We start from the raw sequence: 19,119 nt of genomic DNA, 5'->3' as shown, positions 1-19,119 counted from the left end.
CTTCATTAACTGAAGGAAAGCCATTAGAAAGGCAAAGGCAACTGGGCAGTAACACAAGCAGAGGCATAGTGAGGAACATCCTCAAGCCAAGAACAGTAACAATTTTTCAAAACATAATTTGTCAAAACATGACCCACCCCTCACAGAATATAAAACAAGAGAAAAATGCTTAAAAATGGGAGAGTCCTTAACATCCAAGTGCCAGTCCACACCTGAGGAAACCTTGCCTTTCAAGCAGTTAACAACATTCAGACAATCAGAGGTGAACCAAAAATCTCTCAGCGCAAGGCCCTCAGCCATTTCTATCCCAGATTTTAGAGCCATAGCATCAGCAGCTTCAATAGAAAAACTCCCACTGTAGAAAACAACTTTGGAACCAAGCACCCAACCCCTCCAATTTCTGACCACAACGCCAATCCCACAACCCTGCCTATTGGCATCCAAAGCAGCATCACACTTCACAAGGGCAGTTCCAAGAGGTGGAGGAGACCACTTAACATTCTCTTTACATTTTTCCTTGATCAATCTTGAAATCATGCAGCATGGACAGGCCCCAGTTAATCAATTCCTCAGCTCCAGGAATAATTGACTTGACATAATTATACGGTAGAATATTTTGATTAATTGAATATGAATGAGCTGTTTGAGTTTTACGCCCCAAGTTCCTCAATCAACATGATATCATTAATTACCTTGTTAGTTTACACCTAGGTTCCAGAAAGCAAACTAAAGGCAAGCCTCAGTAAGTTGAAATCTCTTGAAGTAGTAAAAAGCTACAAATGAATTAAAAATTCATGAAAATCTAAATTTAATATTTTTGACACACCCATATCCATCAAAAGATCAAACTGTTTTGACAAAATGAAAGTTCAGAGAATTTATATGAAAAAAACTACCCACTAAAGACTGGATGGATAACAAAGATAGCATAAGCAAATAATAATTCACACATACATAATGAGTACATATTATACATAACGAAGTTGAACCACAACAGCATGTTGCAGTGAAATTTAAGGAGTGCTAATATAAAAAAGGATATAAAGCCATTTCAATTTTCACTACTCCATGTATTAGTAGCACAAAATACCCATCACTTGGAAAATGTAAGATTTGATAAATCTCACTTTCAATTGTCAGTGAAAACAAAACTGCCACACATGTAAAACAAGTGATGTAGTAGTGCTGCATCAAAATACATGAAGTAGGATTTAACACCAGGTATGGTGGTGATGAAATGTCGCATTCCTATACCCCAATAAGAGCAAGCATTGTAATACCCTTTACCTTAAGACTAATAAAAAAAAGATACCAACGAAAGTAAATCATTGTTTTGCTGAGTTATAGTACAGCTTCAGCAAACACCATTGCAGGAACCAAACTAAGCCCTGGAATGAGTATATTCCAATAGTTCAGTAGAACTACAGATCAAGAAAGATTATTCTTCCGCAAAGTGAAGAAACTCTTCCACCTACTGATTGCCGACTCGCACCTTGCTGACTTCAAGTGCTTCTCCAACTTGCTGCTTTGAACCTTTCAGGAACAGTCAACAGAAATCAGGGTGTTTTGCAGCTTCTTTGGCCTGCAAATACAAATCACAAGGGTTTATTAAGACAACCAGGATCTTATATGAAGAATCGATTCATTATATACAAAGTTTCCTATGGCTTCCTTTTTTTATTTATTTATTTTTGAAGTTCTTAGTTATGAAGTGTAAATGTCTTACCTTATTTCCACTATCCACACATTGCCGCAGAGGAACTGCGGCTGGATCTGTGAGTCTAGGAAGAAAAGAACCTGACAGTCCCATGTTTCTCCGGAGAAATCTCCATTTCCTTAAAGTACACTTTGCGTATATTCGACTGTTGAAGAGTTCAATAAGGCAAGGGGGCGCTCATCTGGCTTCTCATGTAGGCTGTACTTAGGAATCAACCTCTCCTTTATTCACAGAACATTCTTACTCTTCAATTGGGAATTGCATTTCTGAGCCTTCTGCAGGTCAATCTTGACCAATCTTGTCTGCTATTTACTCAGGCGGGAAGTCTTGGGAAAACTGCTATTACTGTATTATAATGGACTAAAGACATACTTCAAGTGGTACAGAATTTTTTTTACTGAAAAGCATTTACTTTGGATGGTAGTAGTTATGTAGTTGACTAGGTGTTTAATGACTAGGGTGAAATAATGATGAGGAAAGGATTGGAGAGCTATAAGCAAATGTAGCTAAACTTGGATTATCAAAGCCATCTCGAGGCATTATTTTTCCCATCTAAGGTTAACATAGATATGGATGGTGCCTCTTCTGGCCGACTTAGCCATGCTATGCTCTAAGAGGTCATATGGCCAGCTCACAATGCTACAACAAAGGGACGGCAACATATTTCCTTGGTCCTTAAGCAAGGACCAGCATTCCAGTTTTGTTTTCAAGGGAGTACCTTGTTTCACACAAGTGTAACTAGAGAAGATAATGTAGTGGCAGAAAAGCAGGCAACTGTTTAGACAAATCTCAAAGATGTTTAGGGTGATAAGCTGGTTTTGATAGTGCTGGCCATACGAGGTGTAGGTCCAAACACTAATGTTTTGTTTGACTGTAGGTTTTTGAGGATGATAAGGGATTGAAGGGGATTGTAAGGAAATATGGCCTTGTAAGCCTTGGTTGACTAGTTTGTAACAACAAAATTTTCCTGCTATTTTGGAGGGTAAGAAGGAGGAAAAAAAAAAAAAAGTCCATAGAAGAATATCGTTTTACTTTTTTCTGTAATAATGTGACTCATTATTACATAATTTATAAGTGATATTCTCCTACAGTGGTTCATTAGCTATTGGATTAACCATCCAATGGCCAATGAACATGTACCTCTACCTGTTCATTGACTTCTTCAGTGTGTGTGTCACTGGTAAATTGACCATCCAGATACGACCATATTGGCAAAGGTTGTAGGCTGGAGGTATTGTAAAGATAGTCGTTTTCTACAGGAGTAACAGCAGACAAATCTGGCAACACCTTAAAATACTCGTTTGATTCGTCTGCAGCTCCAGATGGAGCTTGCATCTCCTCATCAAGCAGAAAACTCAACGTCGGCTCCATGAAGTTGGATTCTGGTGAGTATAATGGCGAAAAATGTTGGCTATTCACTTCGTCATGACAATGATCCTGTGGTAATGAATTATAAACAAGCAGACGTTTAGTTTTGGATTCACTTGTCATGATTGATAGGAGCACTTTGATATTGGAAAATGTAGAAAAGAGCAATGCCATTTCTTACCGCCGGACTTGCAAAAGATGGTAATGGGTTTTTAAGATCAGATAGACTTATGCCATCATCCCATTGTACCTGAAATGATAAATTAGAACAAGCACATGATTAAGCTTGGTTTCACCTCACATGATTCATACGAAGAAATCAATATTGTTGAATATAGAAAGAGCGTTGCTATTTCTTACCGATGGGCTAATATCACCAACTGCTAATGGATTTTGAGGAAAATAAGTGGTGTTGCCACTTATTTCAAAATTCTCTCCACATGGAACTTGCATATCGTTGTCTAGCATGAGTCCCAACGACTGCTCAACGAAGTTGGCATCTGGTGAGAGCATTGGCGAGACTGGTTGATGATTCACTTCACCGTGACCATGTCCCTACAATTATGAATTAATAAAAGATGATCAGGTTTGGAATCATGGTTCACCAATGGCTACAGGGATTTGATATCGTAAAAAGTAGAAAAGGAAATTGGTCATTCTTACCCCAAGAGTTACAGCAGGTGCTACAGAATTCTCAAGATCAGTAGTGATATTGCCGCTTTGTTCACCCTCCTCAAGGTCTGGAGCATCTGAATTCCGCCCTTTCCTCTGGGGATCGTGCATCAAGCGGCAAATAACACAGGTTGGCTTCTGCATATTTGAAGAAAAAAGGGCATACTTTCATGGGGTAGAACGTTTCATTTTCAATCTTAATTCATTCTATTCTCCAAAAATTGAATATGGTACAGCCTCCTCCAAGCCCACAAAAGCCATTCTAAATTCATATTTTTCCAAAAAAGTTCATGCACATGCATGGACAAAGAAAGAGGGAGTATGTAATGATATACAATAACAAAGGAATTGAGACCTGATCTTGAAGTTTAACATGGGGTTGAGGATAATAATATTCGTGGATGACCCAATCGGTGCGTTTACGACCTCTGTAGAAGACTAAATTCCTCTTCATTCCAACGCAACCTTTGGTTTTGCGTTCTTCGCCTGTTCTCTTCCAGTACCCTGTTTTGGTGCTCCTTTTTACTTGCTTACTACTTTTGGAGCACTTATAATCCAGTCGACACAAGAACCACCACTCCTTAATATCCGACTTGACCTTTGATTTAGCTGAGTTTATTGCCCAAAAACACACCAACTCAGTATAATAATAATAAGGTATTTATGAACATAACCCATAATCGCAAAACCCAGATCATAAATAATGAATATATATGAACATAATTCGCAGAAAAAAGAAAGAAAAGCACACATATATGTGTGCATATACATACAAGGTAGTTCGGAAGGCTCCCACTTGCAGACATTGATCTCGGCAATGTAATGATCAAGTTCAGATTCCATTCCGCGAGTCTTGAGCTTCAAGTGTGCAATGATCTCTGCATCAGTGGGTTTGAGCCTGAAATACTTGGACATATCTGATGGTAACACAACACTAGTGGGTAAGTGGGTTGTTACTCAAAATTTCTCTTCTACTTCTTCTTCCAAAAAAGCAGCGAACTGGGTACTAGTAATTAGTGATGATGATGATGATGAAGAAGAAGAAGAAGAAGAAGAAGAGTAAAACAAACTTATAAGAACTCAGGTGGGCCTTCGATATGAGTTGAGTTTGGGTTTCGCTGTTCGGAGAACAAAGGGCGATGAGAAGCAAAGAATAATAACAGGTTGACTTGACCTGACGTTGACCTGACCTCATCAGGGAACAACTTCGCCAAGACGTTGTCTTCTTCTCGTATGTGTTTTTGACACGTGTCTTCTGATTGCCACGTCGGATTACTGGAGCCCATCTTCTGATTAGTGTCCTTTCTTTTTCATAAAAAAAAAAAAAAAAGAAAGATGTTTAGCATTTCTATCGGGACGTTTAGCATTTCTCTTTTGAGATATATCAAACTTTCCGGGAAAGAAAGGGAAGATGGAATAAATTTATGTCAAAATTTAATTAATATTCTCCAATTTTTTAGGAAAATAAAATTGTCAGTGATTGGTCTGAGAGAGAAAATTTGATGAAATTGATTACATACATCTCTTCAACTTATTTGGTGGAATTTAATCATGTAATAAGTATAAGGGTACTTCAATTATTATAAACTCTTTTTTTTCACCCATTTCTATGTTAAATACTCATAAATTTTTAAGACAAATGTGGTGAATCACTTTTATTTAATGGAATCTATTTTTAATAAATATAATTAGTTAAAATGATTTACCATATAAGTGTGTAATATTTATGTGTAATTTGTGTATGCATGTATTATTATTTAATTTTAAAATATCATTTAGCACATTTTCTAAAATACTTTAGCATATTAGTAAATAAAAATAAATTCTACTTCTATATATATTTTTCTTTAAAAAAAATATACACTCTCAAATAAAAATAATAATATTTAAAAAAAACTTAATCACAATTTTCAATTTTATTTTTTGAATCAAACATAAATGTAAATAATTTAAAAATAAAAAATATCTTATTATAATCAAAATTATAATATAAAAAAGTTATTTCTTAATTAAAAATGATAAATAAATTAATAAATAAGTAATATATTATATATTTTAGAAATACTAAATAATTATTTTTTATTTTTTGATATTTAATGAAGATATTTATGCTAATTCACTAAAATAATGTATATATTGTAAATTTGTAATAATTAAATAGGTAAAGACACATTAACTCAACATAAAAAAAAAATAGTAAGACATTAGAAGAAAAAAAAATAGTGACAATAATCTGATAATTATTTTAACATTATATACATTTTTTTTTTATATGTATATAGATAAATTAGCAATAAAAAATCGTTTCATTGTTCCAGAAACTTCCAAATAATTAGATTTGAGTCAAATTCTAGAATGTTCAGGGAAAAGTGGTTTGAGATTGGAAATACAAATACCCACTTATACTTATCTTATCTGAATTATATATTGTTCATTTGTGTTCACCCTTTTTCTTTAGGGGAATAGTGCACCTTTTAAAATAATTTTTTTATTCCTACAAACTTGGTAGATTTTTGGCTGTCTTAGAAGAAAAAAATAGTGACAATAATCAGATAATTATATTAACATTATATACAATTTTTTTTATATGTATATAGATAAATTAGCAATAAAAAATCGTTTAATTGTTCCAGAAACTTCCAAATAATTAGATTTGAGTGAAATTCTAGAATGTTCAGAGAAAAGTGGTTTGAGATGGGAAATACAAATACCCACTTATACTTATCTTATCTGAATTATATATTGTTCGTTAGTGTTCACCCTTTTTCTTTAGGGGGATAGTGCACCTTTTAAAATAATTTTTTTTATTCCTACAAACTTGGTAGATTTTTGGCTGTTTTTTTAACAATGAAATATTTCATTGAAAATGACTAAGGGTAATACATCAAATAAAAAGAATAGAAAATCAGTTATCCATACAAGTTCTGTAGAAGATATAGACGATATACACAAGTCAAAATCAGTTCCACCATAATTTACTCCTATTGTACCAATTTCATAATACTTGGATTATGTGAATATGTTTTGTATATATATTTAATTTACTTAGTCTTGCTTATCCAGTCTTACCTCTATTCTCTAGCATTATTTTACTAGAGTTTTGCTCTCTAATGTCTGTTGTAAACATTCTTGTATTTGACTATTTAAAGGCTGAACATATTAATGGGAAATTATCTCCTCCAAAACCTTTATATGGTATCAGTTGCTAAAAAAATCCTCCCTTATTCTCCTCCTTCTTCAACCTTCCAATGGAAAATGAGTAGTCCACCATTCCTGATGCTATTGAACCTACTAGGCCATTCACTATTCTCCAATTTCAAAACAACATCAAATTAACACCCACCAATTATATAGCCTGGAAAACTCAGTTGCAAGCAACACTTCTCGGTTGTGATCTGTGGAAATATATTGATGACACTTTTCCTTCTCCTCCAAAATCCATCACCATTGCGAGTGTTTCTGTCGCCAACCCAGCAGCCTTAACTTGGTTTTGTCAAGATTGCCTCGTTTTTGGTGCTCTAGTTGGGGCTCTTTCTCAAGATCGCGTGCCTCTTGTCTCTTAAACTGGTACTGCCAACGAGGCATGGGATATTCTTTCCTCCACATATGCTAGTACATCTCGTGGTCACTTCAAACAAATAAAATCCCAACTCTCCAACATTACTCATACTACTCAATCAATTCATGAGTATATGCAAGTCATCAAAAGGTGCATGGATAGTCTAGCTGCTATGAGAAAGCTTATGGATCATAAGGGTATGCACAGCTAATCTATAAGCAACCTTATTAGCCAAATGCCATACATAAATTAGGGATGTCTCAAGAAAACTAAATAATAAATTTGTTATATCCTCCAACGAAGACTTATTACAATATAAGGATCTTAGAGACTAAAGCCAAACAATCAGTTTCAATAAAATGTATAAAAGTAGTCTAAGTAGAAAAAATCAATCCAAAGCCACTATCAAAGTTACAACTTCTGCTTAGATGACAGATAAACTTCATACAAAAAAAATTATAGCACTAAATGAGCATAGGGCATAAGCGTCGCAAAAATAAGAAAAGATATGTTAATAGGCCAAATGTAAACAATTAAAGTATTAATAAAATTTGAAAAAACCCAATCCTAAACCGAAGGGTTAAACATCTATTCGGCAAAACAAACATTTCCGTTTAGAAAATAGAAATAGGGACCAGAAAACCAAAACCATACTAAAAAAGGCATATTGAATATGCGATGTGTAACTATATTAAACTTCAGTTAAAATGGGAAACTAAAGTAATTTGTAAGGAAAATATGACGACATTAGAATTAGTCAAACAATGATATTCTGAACATCGGGAAGCAGCAAAGGAAAAATATCAGAAAATATCAACGCATAAATATATAGTCCTTCAAAAGTTAAGAAAACAAACAAAGTTAATAAAACTATTCGAAGGGAACTAATTGAAACCTAAATAAATATGAGAAACATGCATGGTATTAAAGAAATAAAAGATGGAAAAAAACTAATAACATAAAAGCTATAAGAACAAGCAACAATTTGTCCATTATTATTTACATTGTGCATATAATTTTTGGCTTTGCGTCAATCTTCTCAATCTTTTTTTTTTTTTTTTGAACAAGAAGGAAATGAGCTTCAATAATCAACCAACCAATACAACTAAACAAGGCAATAACCCCACCAATACCAAGCAAAAAGAGGCAATAAAAACAACCCACCCAAACTAATTACATTGTAATCTTATCTATAAATCTCTGTTCCTGTAAAGTTAATTTTCTATTTTTTACAATGAATAATTTGTACTTAATTATAGTCATAATCTCAGTGGCTAGACAATTAGCAGTCCAAGTAACTCCATCATATATACACATGTTTCTATTCCTCCAAATGCTATAGATAACAGCAGCCAATATCATGTTGGTGATAGAAAAAAGGATTCCTGGTCTTCTGCTGGCAAGCCAAACCGTCCAACTAGCAAACTCTTTAGGTCAGGCTTTAAATCCCATCCAATCAAAGATTACATGTTTAACGCCCAAAATGTGACTACACTAAGCGGTAGTTGTAGTAAGATCGGGTGGTCGATCCACAAGGAGGTAACCTAAAATCAAAAGGTTAGTAGAAAATAACACAAAAAGTTAGTAACAAGAAGTAAATAAAATTGTGAATGGAAAGAAGTTTGAGATTTTGGTATTGTATTTTTGATAAAGTGATGAAATGAGATAAGTGAAATAAATGTAAGATGTAAGCAAGAGTTTGAGAAAATGAAAGGTTTCAAGAATCATCCATATGCTTGTTTAGTTACTTGGTTACTTGATTTACAAAAATACACAAGTAAATAGTTCACATCCCAACATTTACTTGGAAAATCTAACATTAACGTCTATAGTCTTTTCTAACAAAAGTTCATTTGAGTTATAAAGTTATTTACTTTAAAAGCACAATGTTAATCTTATGAAAAATCTAAAAATGACAAAATACCCAATGACAATAATGCAATAGAATATTAGACATAAAATTATGTATCAATATTACTTTTGCTAATTAGAAGCACATAGAAAGAGCATGACTAATCCTATATACTATTAGCATAAGTAAATAAAGATAGCAAAATAAAGATAGAGATGAAAGAACATAAACAACTCAAATATATTACATTAAGAACATGGTAAATCAAAGTAGCAAAATAACATCACTTACATATGGAATCATCCCTAACCTTCCTAGGAAGATTAGGCCATTATGCTCATGATTCTCACAAAATTATAAGAAGAAAATATGAGAAGAAAGTGAGTGGAAATTTTGCTATAGTTTCTCTACTCTAAAAATTACATACATAATGTGAAGAAGGAGTCCCTATTTATAGAAGGAAAAAAGGATAAAAAAGAAATTAAACAACAAAATGAGGTTTACAAAATAAATCTGAAATATTAATAATAAAATATGATTTTGAAAAATCAAATCTTATTATTAATATTAAGCTAGCTATTTTGGTGTATGGTCATTTTCCCCTTTTCTAAAATACCACAAAAACATGAGCTTTAAAGCTCAAAATAGCAATTTACAAAGCTCAATACCCACAAAACATGGCTGGTGACACAAGAGAGTTTTGACCCATTTTCAGCCAATGGGAAACTGCCACGTAGGCGGCTGGCTGGGGTGTTGATGCATTGGGCTGGCTTTGGTTCACGTTGGAGGAAAGGGAGCAAGGCCGTGGGGTCACGTTGGATTGGGCTGCTGGACATGGGAGCTGCCTTTGGCTGGATCTGGATATGGGCCTTTGTTTGGCCACTTGGGCTTGCTGAGAAGGAGTGGCTGCTATTGAAGGTCACGTTGGAGAGTTGTTGAAGGAAGTTGAATTTATGGGCATTGCTGAAGATGCTACGTGGCGCATGTGGACTGGCTGGCAGGAGTGATGCTGGGACACGTGGCGCGAGGACAAGGCGCCACATGGCGCTGAAGTTGGAGAAAAAGGCCAGCAGGCCTGGGTTGAATTGGGCCAATTTTTTTTCAATGTTCAAGTTGCAAAAATGCCAGCTTTTCCTCATTTCTTCAATTTTATTTACTTCTTTCTTCTTTGCTTCCAAGTTCCAAAAATATCAATTAAATCCTACAAAATAAAATAAACTAAATTAAAATTAAATATTTTTATTTATAAATTTAATCATATTAATTTGATGAAAATATTAATTAAAACTTAATTTATTTTGACTATTAAAATCAATAAATGTGTATTTTTCACCACTAATCACAATCCCCAACTAGCTTATTGCTAGTCCCTAGCAATTCAAGCGAAAAAGAAATTGTCAAGTTGAATAATCAAGTCAAACCAAGCAAAATCATCTAAGCATTTTCAAAGTATCAGCAAGAAGTTAGAAATTACTATCTAAGCTACTATAATTGCGATTTCAGAGTTGTGTGTGTGTGCACCAAACCATATTCTTTTTATCACAATTCATAACACAAATAGTATCGAAAAATCTCAAAAGTATAAAGATCTTAACTCCAAATTCTTCACGGGCATTGAAAATATTTGTATGGGAAGGATTACACTCTTGGAGTTGGAAATGTAACAGTTTACACTCAAATGAGAAAAGATAAATTTTTTAGGACAAGCAATCTGAACAAATATTGATCACAAGATAGGCAAATCAACTTATTGGAATTCAAATAACAAACAACCTTTGGGATTTACATGAGAAGACTCTAAGAACAAAATGACAACTAACTAACAATGATAAATAAGAAAGTGAACTATAATGATAATAATTTTTTTTAATACAATTACACAAAATAATAGTAATAGAAATATGTATATATATATATATATATATATTTTTTTTTAACAATTACAAAATAATAGAAGGAAGTGTTGCTCTTGTTCTTTTTTTTTTCATTTATTTATATATATTTTTTCTTTTGTTTTCTTTTTTTTTTAATTTCTTTCTTTTTCATTATTATTATTATTATTATTTTTGACAAGAGACAACAAAAATAAAAGGAAATTACAAATACAATACAATAAATAGAACACAAATTTATTACAAAGACTTATCTTAAATGAATAATATCCCTCTAGTAAATGTCATGTTTTAAATTCCAAATATGTGACTTTACCAACTCAAATGATCAATAAAAATTCAAAAAGTTGTTTTCTCAACTCTCACAACTCACCAAGAAATGAAAAACTTTAAACTTAAAATTTCTCTCAACTATTTGTGTTAACAACCAATTTATTTATCATATGTTTGGAAAGTGCACAAAAGAACTCTGAAAATCACTTCTTAATAACTAAACATAGAAAGAACTGACTCAAACCAACAAATTATACTCACGCTTTGATAATTTTGAGAAAATTTGACTTAAAAATTCAACAAGACAATAATGTTTTCCAAATGAATGCTAATGACGTAACAATAAGATTTTCCAAATGAAAGCTAATGCATGCTCACCACCCCCAACCAAAAATCAGACAGTGTCCTCAATGTCAAAATGAATAAGCAATGAAAAGGGTAAGGAAAGAGAACACCTGGATGATGACCATGTCCATGAGGCGAGAGCGAAAATAGCCTGGTAACAATTCCCCAAAACAAAATACAAAAACGAAAAGCATACAAAAATAAAAGAAAGACAGAAAAAGAAAAATAAAAATAAAAAGAACAACAACAAACCATGCAGAACTTCAAAGTGTATAGATTGGGTCCTTAAGAAGGACCTCCTCAACACGGCTCACACTCTCAATGTAATGCTTCAGTCTTCGGCCATTGACTCGAAAAATTCTCCCATCGGTTGGGTCCTCGACCTCCACCGAACCGTTGGGAAATACTTGCTTCACTACAAATGGACCAGTCCATCGCGATCGCAGTTTACCAGGATGCAAGTGCAAGCAAGAGTCGTACAGGTGCACTTTTTGATTTGGCTCAAAGTGTTTTCGCAAGATTTGTTTGTCGTGAGCGATTTTCAATTTTTCCTTATAAATCCTGGAATTGTCATATGCATCGTTTCTCAACTCCTCAATTTCGGACAACTGGAGTTTGCGATTGATACCTGTGGCATTCAGATCAAAGTTTAGGGCTTTGATAGCCCAATATGCTTTATGCTCGAGCTCGACAGGAAAATGACAGGCTTTTCCAAAGACAAGCCGATAGGGAGACATCCCAAGAGGGGACTTGAAAGCAGTGCGGTATGCCCAAAGAGTGTCTAGAAGACGTGTAGACCAATCTTTACGGTCGGGTTTTACCGTCTTTTCCAGAATGTGTTTTATCTCCCTATTGGCTAACTCAGCTTGACCATTGGTCTGTGGATGATAGGCATTTGCAACTTTATGAAGTACACCGTACTTGCGCATAAGAGCCTCAAAGGATCGGTTGCAAAAATGAGTGCCTTGATCACTGATGATAGCGCGAGGGGTACCGAACCTGGATAACACATTTTCTTTCAAGAATTTGACAACTGTAGCGTTATCATTGGTTCGACATGGTACATCCTCGACCCATTTGGAAGCATAATCCACAGCGAGAAGAATGTAAAGGTAGCCAAAAGAAGGTGGAAACGGTCCCATAAAGTCTATCCCCCAACAATCAAATATTTCGATAACAAGAATTAGGTTCAAGGGCATCATGTGCCGACGAGATAAGGATCCTAACTTTTGGCACCTTACACAAGAACGACAGAAATCATTGGTGTCTTTGAACAAAGTGGGCTAGTAAATGCCGCATTGTAAGATTTTTGCAGTGGTTTTCTTCACAGAGAAGTGACCACCACAAGCATCATTGTGGCAAAAATTCAGCACACTAGACACCTCATCGTCGTGGATGCATCTTCGCATGATTTGGTCGGGGCAATACTTGAATAAGTACAGGTCATCCCAAAAGAAATTACGCACCTCGACCAGAAATTTGCGTTTGTCTTGTGAACTCCATTCAGATGGGAGTTCACCTGTTACTAAGTAGTTTACAATGTGAGCGTACCACGACAACTTAGAAATAGAAAACAATTGTTCATCGGGGAAATCATCATGAATAGGTGGACCGTCAGCGGGATTGCTGAATTCAAGTCGGGACAAATGGTCCGCGATGACATGTTCAACACCTTTCTTGTCTTTGATCGTTATGTCAAATTCTTGCAAGAGAAGGATCCACCGTATTAATCGCGCCTTAGCATCCTTTTTGGAAAGGATATACTTAAGGGTGGAGTGATCTGTGAAGATTGTAATAGGTGATCCAATCAAATAAGAGCGGAATTTTTCAAGAGCAAAGACAACGGCAAGCAACTCTTTTTCAGTAGTGGAATAGTTCATTTGAGCACTATTGAGAGTTCGGCTTGCATAATAGACAACAAAGGGTTTCCCCTCCCTTCGTTGTCCTAGCACAGCTCCCACAGCAAAGTTGCTGGTGTCACACATGATCTCGAAAGGAAGACTCCAATCGGGTGACTGAATGATGGGAGCGGAAGTGAGTGAATTGACAAGCGTTCGGAATGATTCCTCACACTTAGGTGTCCATTCAAAAGTGGCATCTTTGGCTAGGAGGTTGCTTAGCGGACGGGCAATCATTGAAATTTTTTGTATGAACCTCCTATAGAAACCAGCATGACCAAGAAATGACCTAACATCTTTGACAGTCTTAGGAGTCGGCAAGTTGGAGATAAGGTCGACTTTGGATTGATCAACCTCAATTCCCTTTTCAGAAACAATGTGGCCTAAGACTATGCCAGAAGATACCATGAAGTGGCATTTCTCCTAATTGAGCACAAGTCCTTTCTCAATGCATCGTTTTAAAACAGCTTCAAGATGAAGAAGACATGTCTCAAAGGAGTTTCCAAAAACGGTTAGGTCATCCATGAATACTTCCATTGATTTTTCGATCATGTCACTAAAGATGCTCATCATGCATCTTTGGAAAGTAGCTGGTGTGTTACACAAGCCAAATGGCATATGCTGGAAAGCAAAGGTGCCAAAGGGGCAAGTGAAAGTGGTCTTATCTTGATCCTCTAATGCAATCTCAATTTGATAATAGCCATAATAGCCATCAAGAAAGCAATAGAAAGGATGACCAACTACACGTTCAAGAATTTGATCAATGAATGGGAGTGGAAAATGATCTTTGCGGGAGGCGGCGTTTAATTTTCTATAATCAATGCACATGCGCCACCCCGTCACCGTTTTTGTGGGGACAAGGACCCCTTTTTCGTTTTGGATAACGGTGACACCAGATTTCTTGGGCACGACTTGAGTAGGACTAACCCATTTTCTATCTGCTACCGGGTAAATAATACCAGCACTTAGCAATTTCAAAACTTCATTTTTTACAACTTCTTTCATCGTGGGGTTCAGTCGCCGTTGAGGGTCTCTTCGGGGAATGGCTTCATCCGCCAGATTGATTTGATGGGAGCAAATTAAAGGGCTAATACCTTTGATATTAGCAAGCGTCCAACCTATCACAGATTTATGCGTTCGCGGTAGCTCGAGTAACTGCAATTCTTGAGAATTTTGAAGGTTGGATGAGATGATAACTGGAAAGGTTTCACCGTCTCCCAAGAAGGCATGTTTCAAACCCTCGGGAGGTTGGGTCAATTGAACAATTGGAACCTCTTCGGCTGAAGTTTTCGGCTGTGACCTCTCACGAGGTAGCTCTTCAAAGCGAGGTTGCCAAAACTGAGTCCTTCTATTGCGGGAGTCTATGCGATCTGATATTGCAAGAGTAGACTCAATAGAACTGGGACTTTCGTTGTCAGACAGAAGGAGGAGTTCATCAATATTATCAAAGTTGCTTCGCAATTGAACCTCCTCGGGAATTATAGTGTCAATCATGAATGTTTGATAGCATTCATCATCTTCTCGAGGTTGTTTCCCGATGTGGAAGATATTGACTTCAAGAGCCATGTTTCCAAATGATATCTTCATTAGACCATTCTGACAATTGATTAGAGCATTTGCAGTAACAAGGAATGGTCTTCCGAGGATAATAGGAATTTTAGACTCCATGTTCACCACAGATTGGGTATCAAGAATAAGGAAATCCACGGGGTAATAGAATTTTTCAATTTGAACCAATACATCCTCAACGATACCCCTAGGCTTTTTGGTGGAACGATCAGCAAGCTGTAGGACAACAGATGTTGGCTTCATTTCTCCAAGACCAAGTTGCGAGTATACAGAATAAGGCATGAGATTGACACTCGCGCCAAGATCAAGTAAGGCTTGGCTGACTTCATGGGTCCCAATTTGGCAAGAAATGGTGGGACAACCGGGATCTTTGTATTTTGGTGGTGCCTTTTGTTCAATCACCGCACTCACTTGCTCGGTCAAGAAAGCAGTCTTCTTGACATGATGCTTCCTTTATGCAGTGCATAGATCCTTGATGATTTTAGCATAAGCGGGCACTTGTTTTATGATGTGAAGCAAAGGAAGATTAATCTTCACTTGTGTCAAGTGCTCAAGGATTTCAGCTCGGTTATCAGGAAGTTTCCCAACATGTTTCAAAGCCTGGGGAAATGGTACCTTTGGAGTGGCATTGAGTGGTGGATTTTCAGGAATGACTTTTGGAATACTGGGAGAGTTGGATTTTATGGGTGGGTCTGGCAAAGTTTTATCGCTTCTCGTCGTGATGGCATTTACTTCCTTGACATTTTGATCATTAGAATTTGAAGATTGGGCCATGTGTTGGCCTTGAACATTGAATTTTGGTTGGGAAGGGAGTTTGCCTTTTTCCGGAATGGCCAAGGATTCAGTCAATTTTGAGAATTGACATTTCATTTCCTTGATTTCTTCCATCATTTGGCGATTCAGTTTGGATTGTTCCTCCATGAATGCATGAAGAGTATTCTCGAGAGAATTTCGTTGTGGATGAGCATTGTATTGAGGTGCAGAATACGCCTTTGATGGTTGAACTTGTTGCTCATTTCTCCATTGGCCTCTAGACGATTGAGCTTGGTTGGGATCTCTCCAACTAAAATTTCGGTGGTTTCTCCAACCAGGGTTGTATGTATGGGAGAATGGCTTGTTATATGCCCCTAAGGCATTGCATTGCTCCTCATAAACCCCCCTCATTTCATTCAAAGCTAAGCAGTCCTTAGCTAAGTGTCCGTCCCTCCACAAATAAAGCAAGGTTCTTGCGGTTCCGCTTGAGCGATCATGTGCGATTTTTGGCTATTCTTCGTCATTAAGACCTCAAACTGCTTTTTCAAAGCTTTGAGTTGGGGCTTAACACTATCCTCTTCTCGAAGTTGATAGATCCCAAATGGTTTGTGTCGGTTGGTGCTGTTAGTAGCACTTGGACCAGTCCAGGTGTGAGACTTTTTCGCGGTTTCTTCAAGATATTCAAGAGCATCGTCTGGCTCTTTTTTGTGGAATTCACCATTGCATAGCATTTCTACAAACTAGCACTCACGACTCATGAGGCCTTCATAGAAGTAACTGACCAAGGGCCAGTTCTCATAGCCATGGTGCGGGCACTGATTTAACAGATCTTTGAATCTTTCCCAGACTTGATAGAACATTTCATTGTCTTTTTGGGAAAATGTGGAAATCTGTCGTTTTAGACTGTTGGTCTTATGGCTGGGGAAGTGTTTCAGAAAGAAAGATTTGGTCATCTCCTCCCATGTTCCAATTGACCTAGGTCTTAAAGAGTACAACCAGCTTTTGGCTTTGTCCTTCAAGGAGAAAGGGAAGAACTTCAGTCGCACAGCATCGACATTTTCGGCTTGGTTATAGAACGTGGCTACCACCTCCTCGAATTCTCTGATATGCACGTATGGGCTTTCGTTTTCCATTCCATGAAATGTAGGCAAGAGTTGAATCATTCCAGGTTTAAAGTCTAATGCGGGCATATTAGGAGGGAAGATAATGCATGAAGGCGTGGAAGTGCGAGTAGGATGGAGGTAGTCATTGAGATGTCTTGGTTGGATTTCATCATTGCGAGCCATTGCGAATGGGTTATTATCAGCGAAAGTTTGTGGAGAAGCAGGATTGGTGGAAGGAGTTCTGGTAGGAGTGGCAGATGAATTGGAAGAAGTGTCACTAGAAGTTTCGAGATGATTCATCCACTCTCGGAAATCAGAATTAGATTTATTTTATGTCTATTTTTTTATTGATTTTTTTTTGTTAAACTTGTTCCCAGGTAGATTTGGAGGTTTTCAGGTGATCTCCAACGCCTTACTAGAATTCCTCAAGGTTACTGAGTAAGTATGGTGGATCACAAGTCAAACTTTTCGACCAAACAACCTTTAAGCAGAGTGAAATTGCTTATTTTGACATAACAAGCTTGGTTTTCTTATAGTAATAAGTTCAACAATGTAATAGTGCAAATGTAGATACTCGAAATGTTCCCAGGCCGATTGGGAAGGTTGCCAAGGTACCGCTTTAGGCCCACACTTGCCTAGACAGAACTCCCCGAGGTTCCCAGGTAAGTGTGGAGGGTAACGCTATCACAAACCTTATTTAACAACCAATCTTTCTAGACAGAACAATATCGGTTTCTACCATTTGTAATATTACACAATTGTTCCCAATACTAAGCGTTTTATGATTGAAATTTTATGAACAATTTTATGTTGTTTTTTTTGTTTTTTGTTTTAAACCTAAATTCGAAGGAAAACTAAGGCAAAAAGAAAAAAAAAATCCTAAACTAAGCAACAAAATAAACAACACAATAATAAAATCAAGGAAAGAAAATTAAAGTGAAGATAGAATAGCAAGCTTAATCTTTTTAAAAAAAATATATGTATTGAACTAGAAAAATAGAATAGAAATTAAGAAACAAAAATGGAGTAAGAATTAACTAATTAGAAAAAAAATTATATAAAAATATATATGGTTTTTTTTTTAAACCAAAAGAGAGGAAAATGGGAAAAAAAAAAGAAATAAGAATAAATATATATTTTTTTGGTTTTTTTTAGTTACTTTTATTTTATAGATATGTATATATATATATATGAATATTTATATATGTATATATATGTATATTTTTTTTGTCACCCAAAAAAAGAAAAAAGGAAGTAAAAGAAGAGAAGAAAAAAAAATATATATATATATATAAATAAAGAAATATTTTTTTTATGATATTTTTTTTTAGTTTTTATTTTTATTTTTTTGTTATAATAATAATCTAATTAATTAAAAATTAGTAAATAAAAAAAACTATACTAACACAATATTTATTTTAACAAAAACACAAATAAAATTACTAATATTTTTGTAAAAATTTCACTAAACCTTTGAAAATTACCTCCCTGGCAACGACGCCAAAATTTGTTTAACGCCCAAAATGTGACTACACTAAGTGGTAGTTGTAGTAAGATCGGGCGGTCGATCCACAAGGAGGTAACCTAAAATCAAAAGGTTAGTAGAAAATAACACAAAAAGTTAGTAATAAGAAGTAAATAAAATTGTGAATGGAAAGAAGTTTGAGATTTTGGTATTGTATTTTTGATAAAGTGATGAAATGAGATAAGTGAAATAAAGGTAAGATGTAAGCAAGAGTTTGAGAAAATGAAAGGTTTCAAGAATCATCCATATGCTTGTTTAGTTACTTGGTTACTTGATTTATAAAAATACACAAGTAAATAGTTCACATCCCAACATTTGCTTGGAAAATCTAACATTAACGTCCATAGTCTTTTCTAACAAAAGTTCATTTGAGTTATATAGTTCTTTACTTTAAAAGCATAATGTTAATCTTATGAAAAATCTAAAAATGACAAAATACCCAAGGGCAATAATGCAATAGAAGATTAGACATAAAATTATGTATCAATATTACTTTTGCTAATTAGAAGCACATAGAAAGAGCATGATGATAACTCTACAAAATAGAGTTATTTTACCACTTTTTATGTGCTAATTGTTGCTTAATTCTTGAG

General features: G+C 35.3%; 1 protein-coding gene and 1 non-coding gene across 2 annotated transcripts; one reads left to right on the top strand and one right to left on the bottom strand.

Moving 5' to 3' along the window:
- Positions 1-907: 907 nt before the first annotated feature.
- Positions 908-4,890, bottom strand: LOC133797395 (protein NTM1-like 9). The gene is made up of 7 exons (XM_062235280.1): positions 4,531-4,890; positions 4,113-4,366; positions 3,749-3,895; positions 3,446-3,640; positions 3,267-3,335; positions 1,727-3,154; positions 908-1,582 (listed from the first exon to the last, which is right to left on the bottom strand). The coding sequence occupies exons 1-6, from the start codon at positions 4,670-4,672 to the stop codon at positions 2,828-2,830; spliced, it is 1,134 nt and encodes a 377-aa protein (XP_062091264.1). The 5' UTR covers positions 4,673-4,890; the 3' UTR covers positions 908-1,582; positions 1,727-2,827.
- Positions 4,891-16,696: 11,806 nt separating this feature from the next.
- On the top strand, positions 16,697-16,803 carry LOC133798991 (small nucleolar RNA R71). Its single transcript, XR_009876201.1, has one exon. It is a non-coding gene; the product is annotated as a small nucleolar RNA R71 (small nucleolar RNA).
- Positions 16,804-19,119: the final 2,316 nt, after the last annotated feature.

The sequence above is a fragment of the Humulus lupulus genome, chromosome 8, assembly GCF_963169125.1.
Source record: "Humulus lupulus chromosome 8, drHumLupu1.1, whole genome shotgun sequence".
Classification (NCBI taxonomy): domain Eukaryota; kingdom Viridiplantae; phylum Streptophyta; class Magnoliopsida; order Rosales; family Cannabaceae; genus Humulus; species Humulus lupulus.
Note: the sequence above shows the minus strand (reverse complement) of the source record. Positions and strands in the feature narration are given on the sequence as shown.

Coding starts and splice junctions, on each gene's coding strand:
- LOC133797395 (XM_062235280.1), bottom strand. CDS start 4,672: ATGTCCAAGTATTTCAGGCTCAAACCCACTGATGCAGAGATCATTGCA. Junction 3,896..4,112: donor ATGTTAAACTTCAAGATCAG/GTCTCAATTCCT, acceptor TCAAATATGCAG/AAGCCAACCTGTGTTATTTG. Junction 3,641..3,748: donor CACCTGCTGTAACTCTTGGG/GTAAGAATGACC, acceptor TCATAATTGTAG/GGACATGGTCACGGTGAAGT.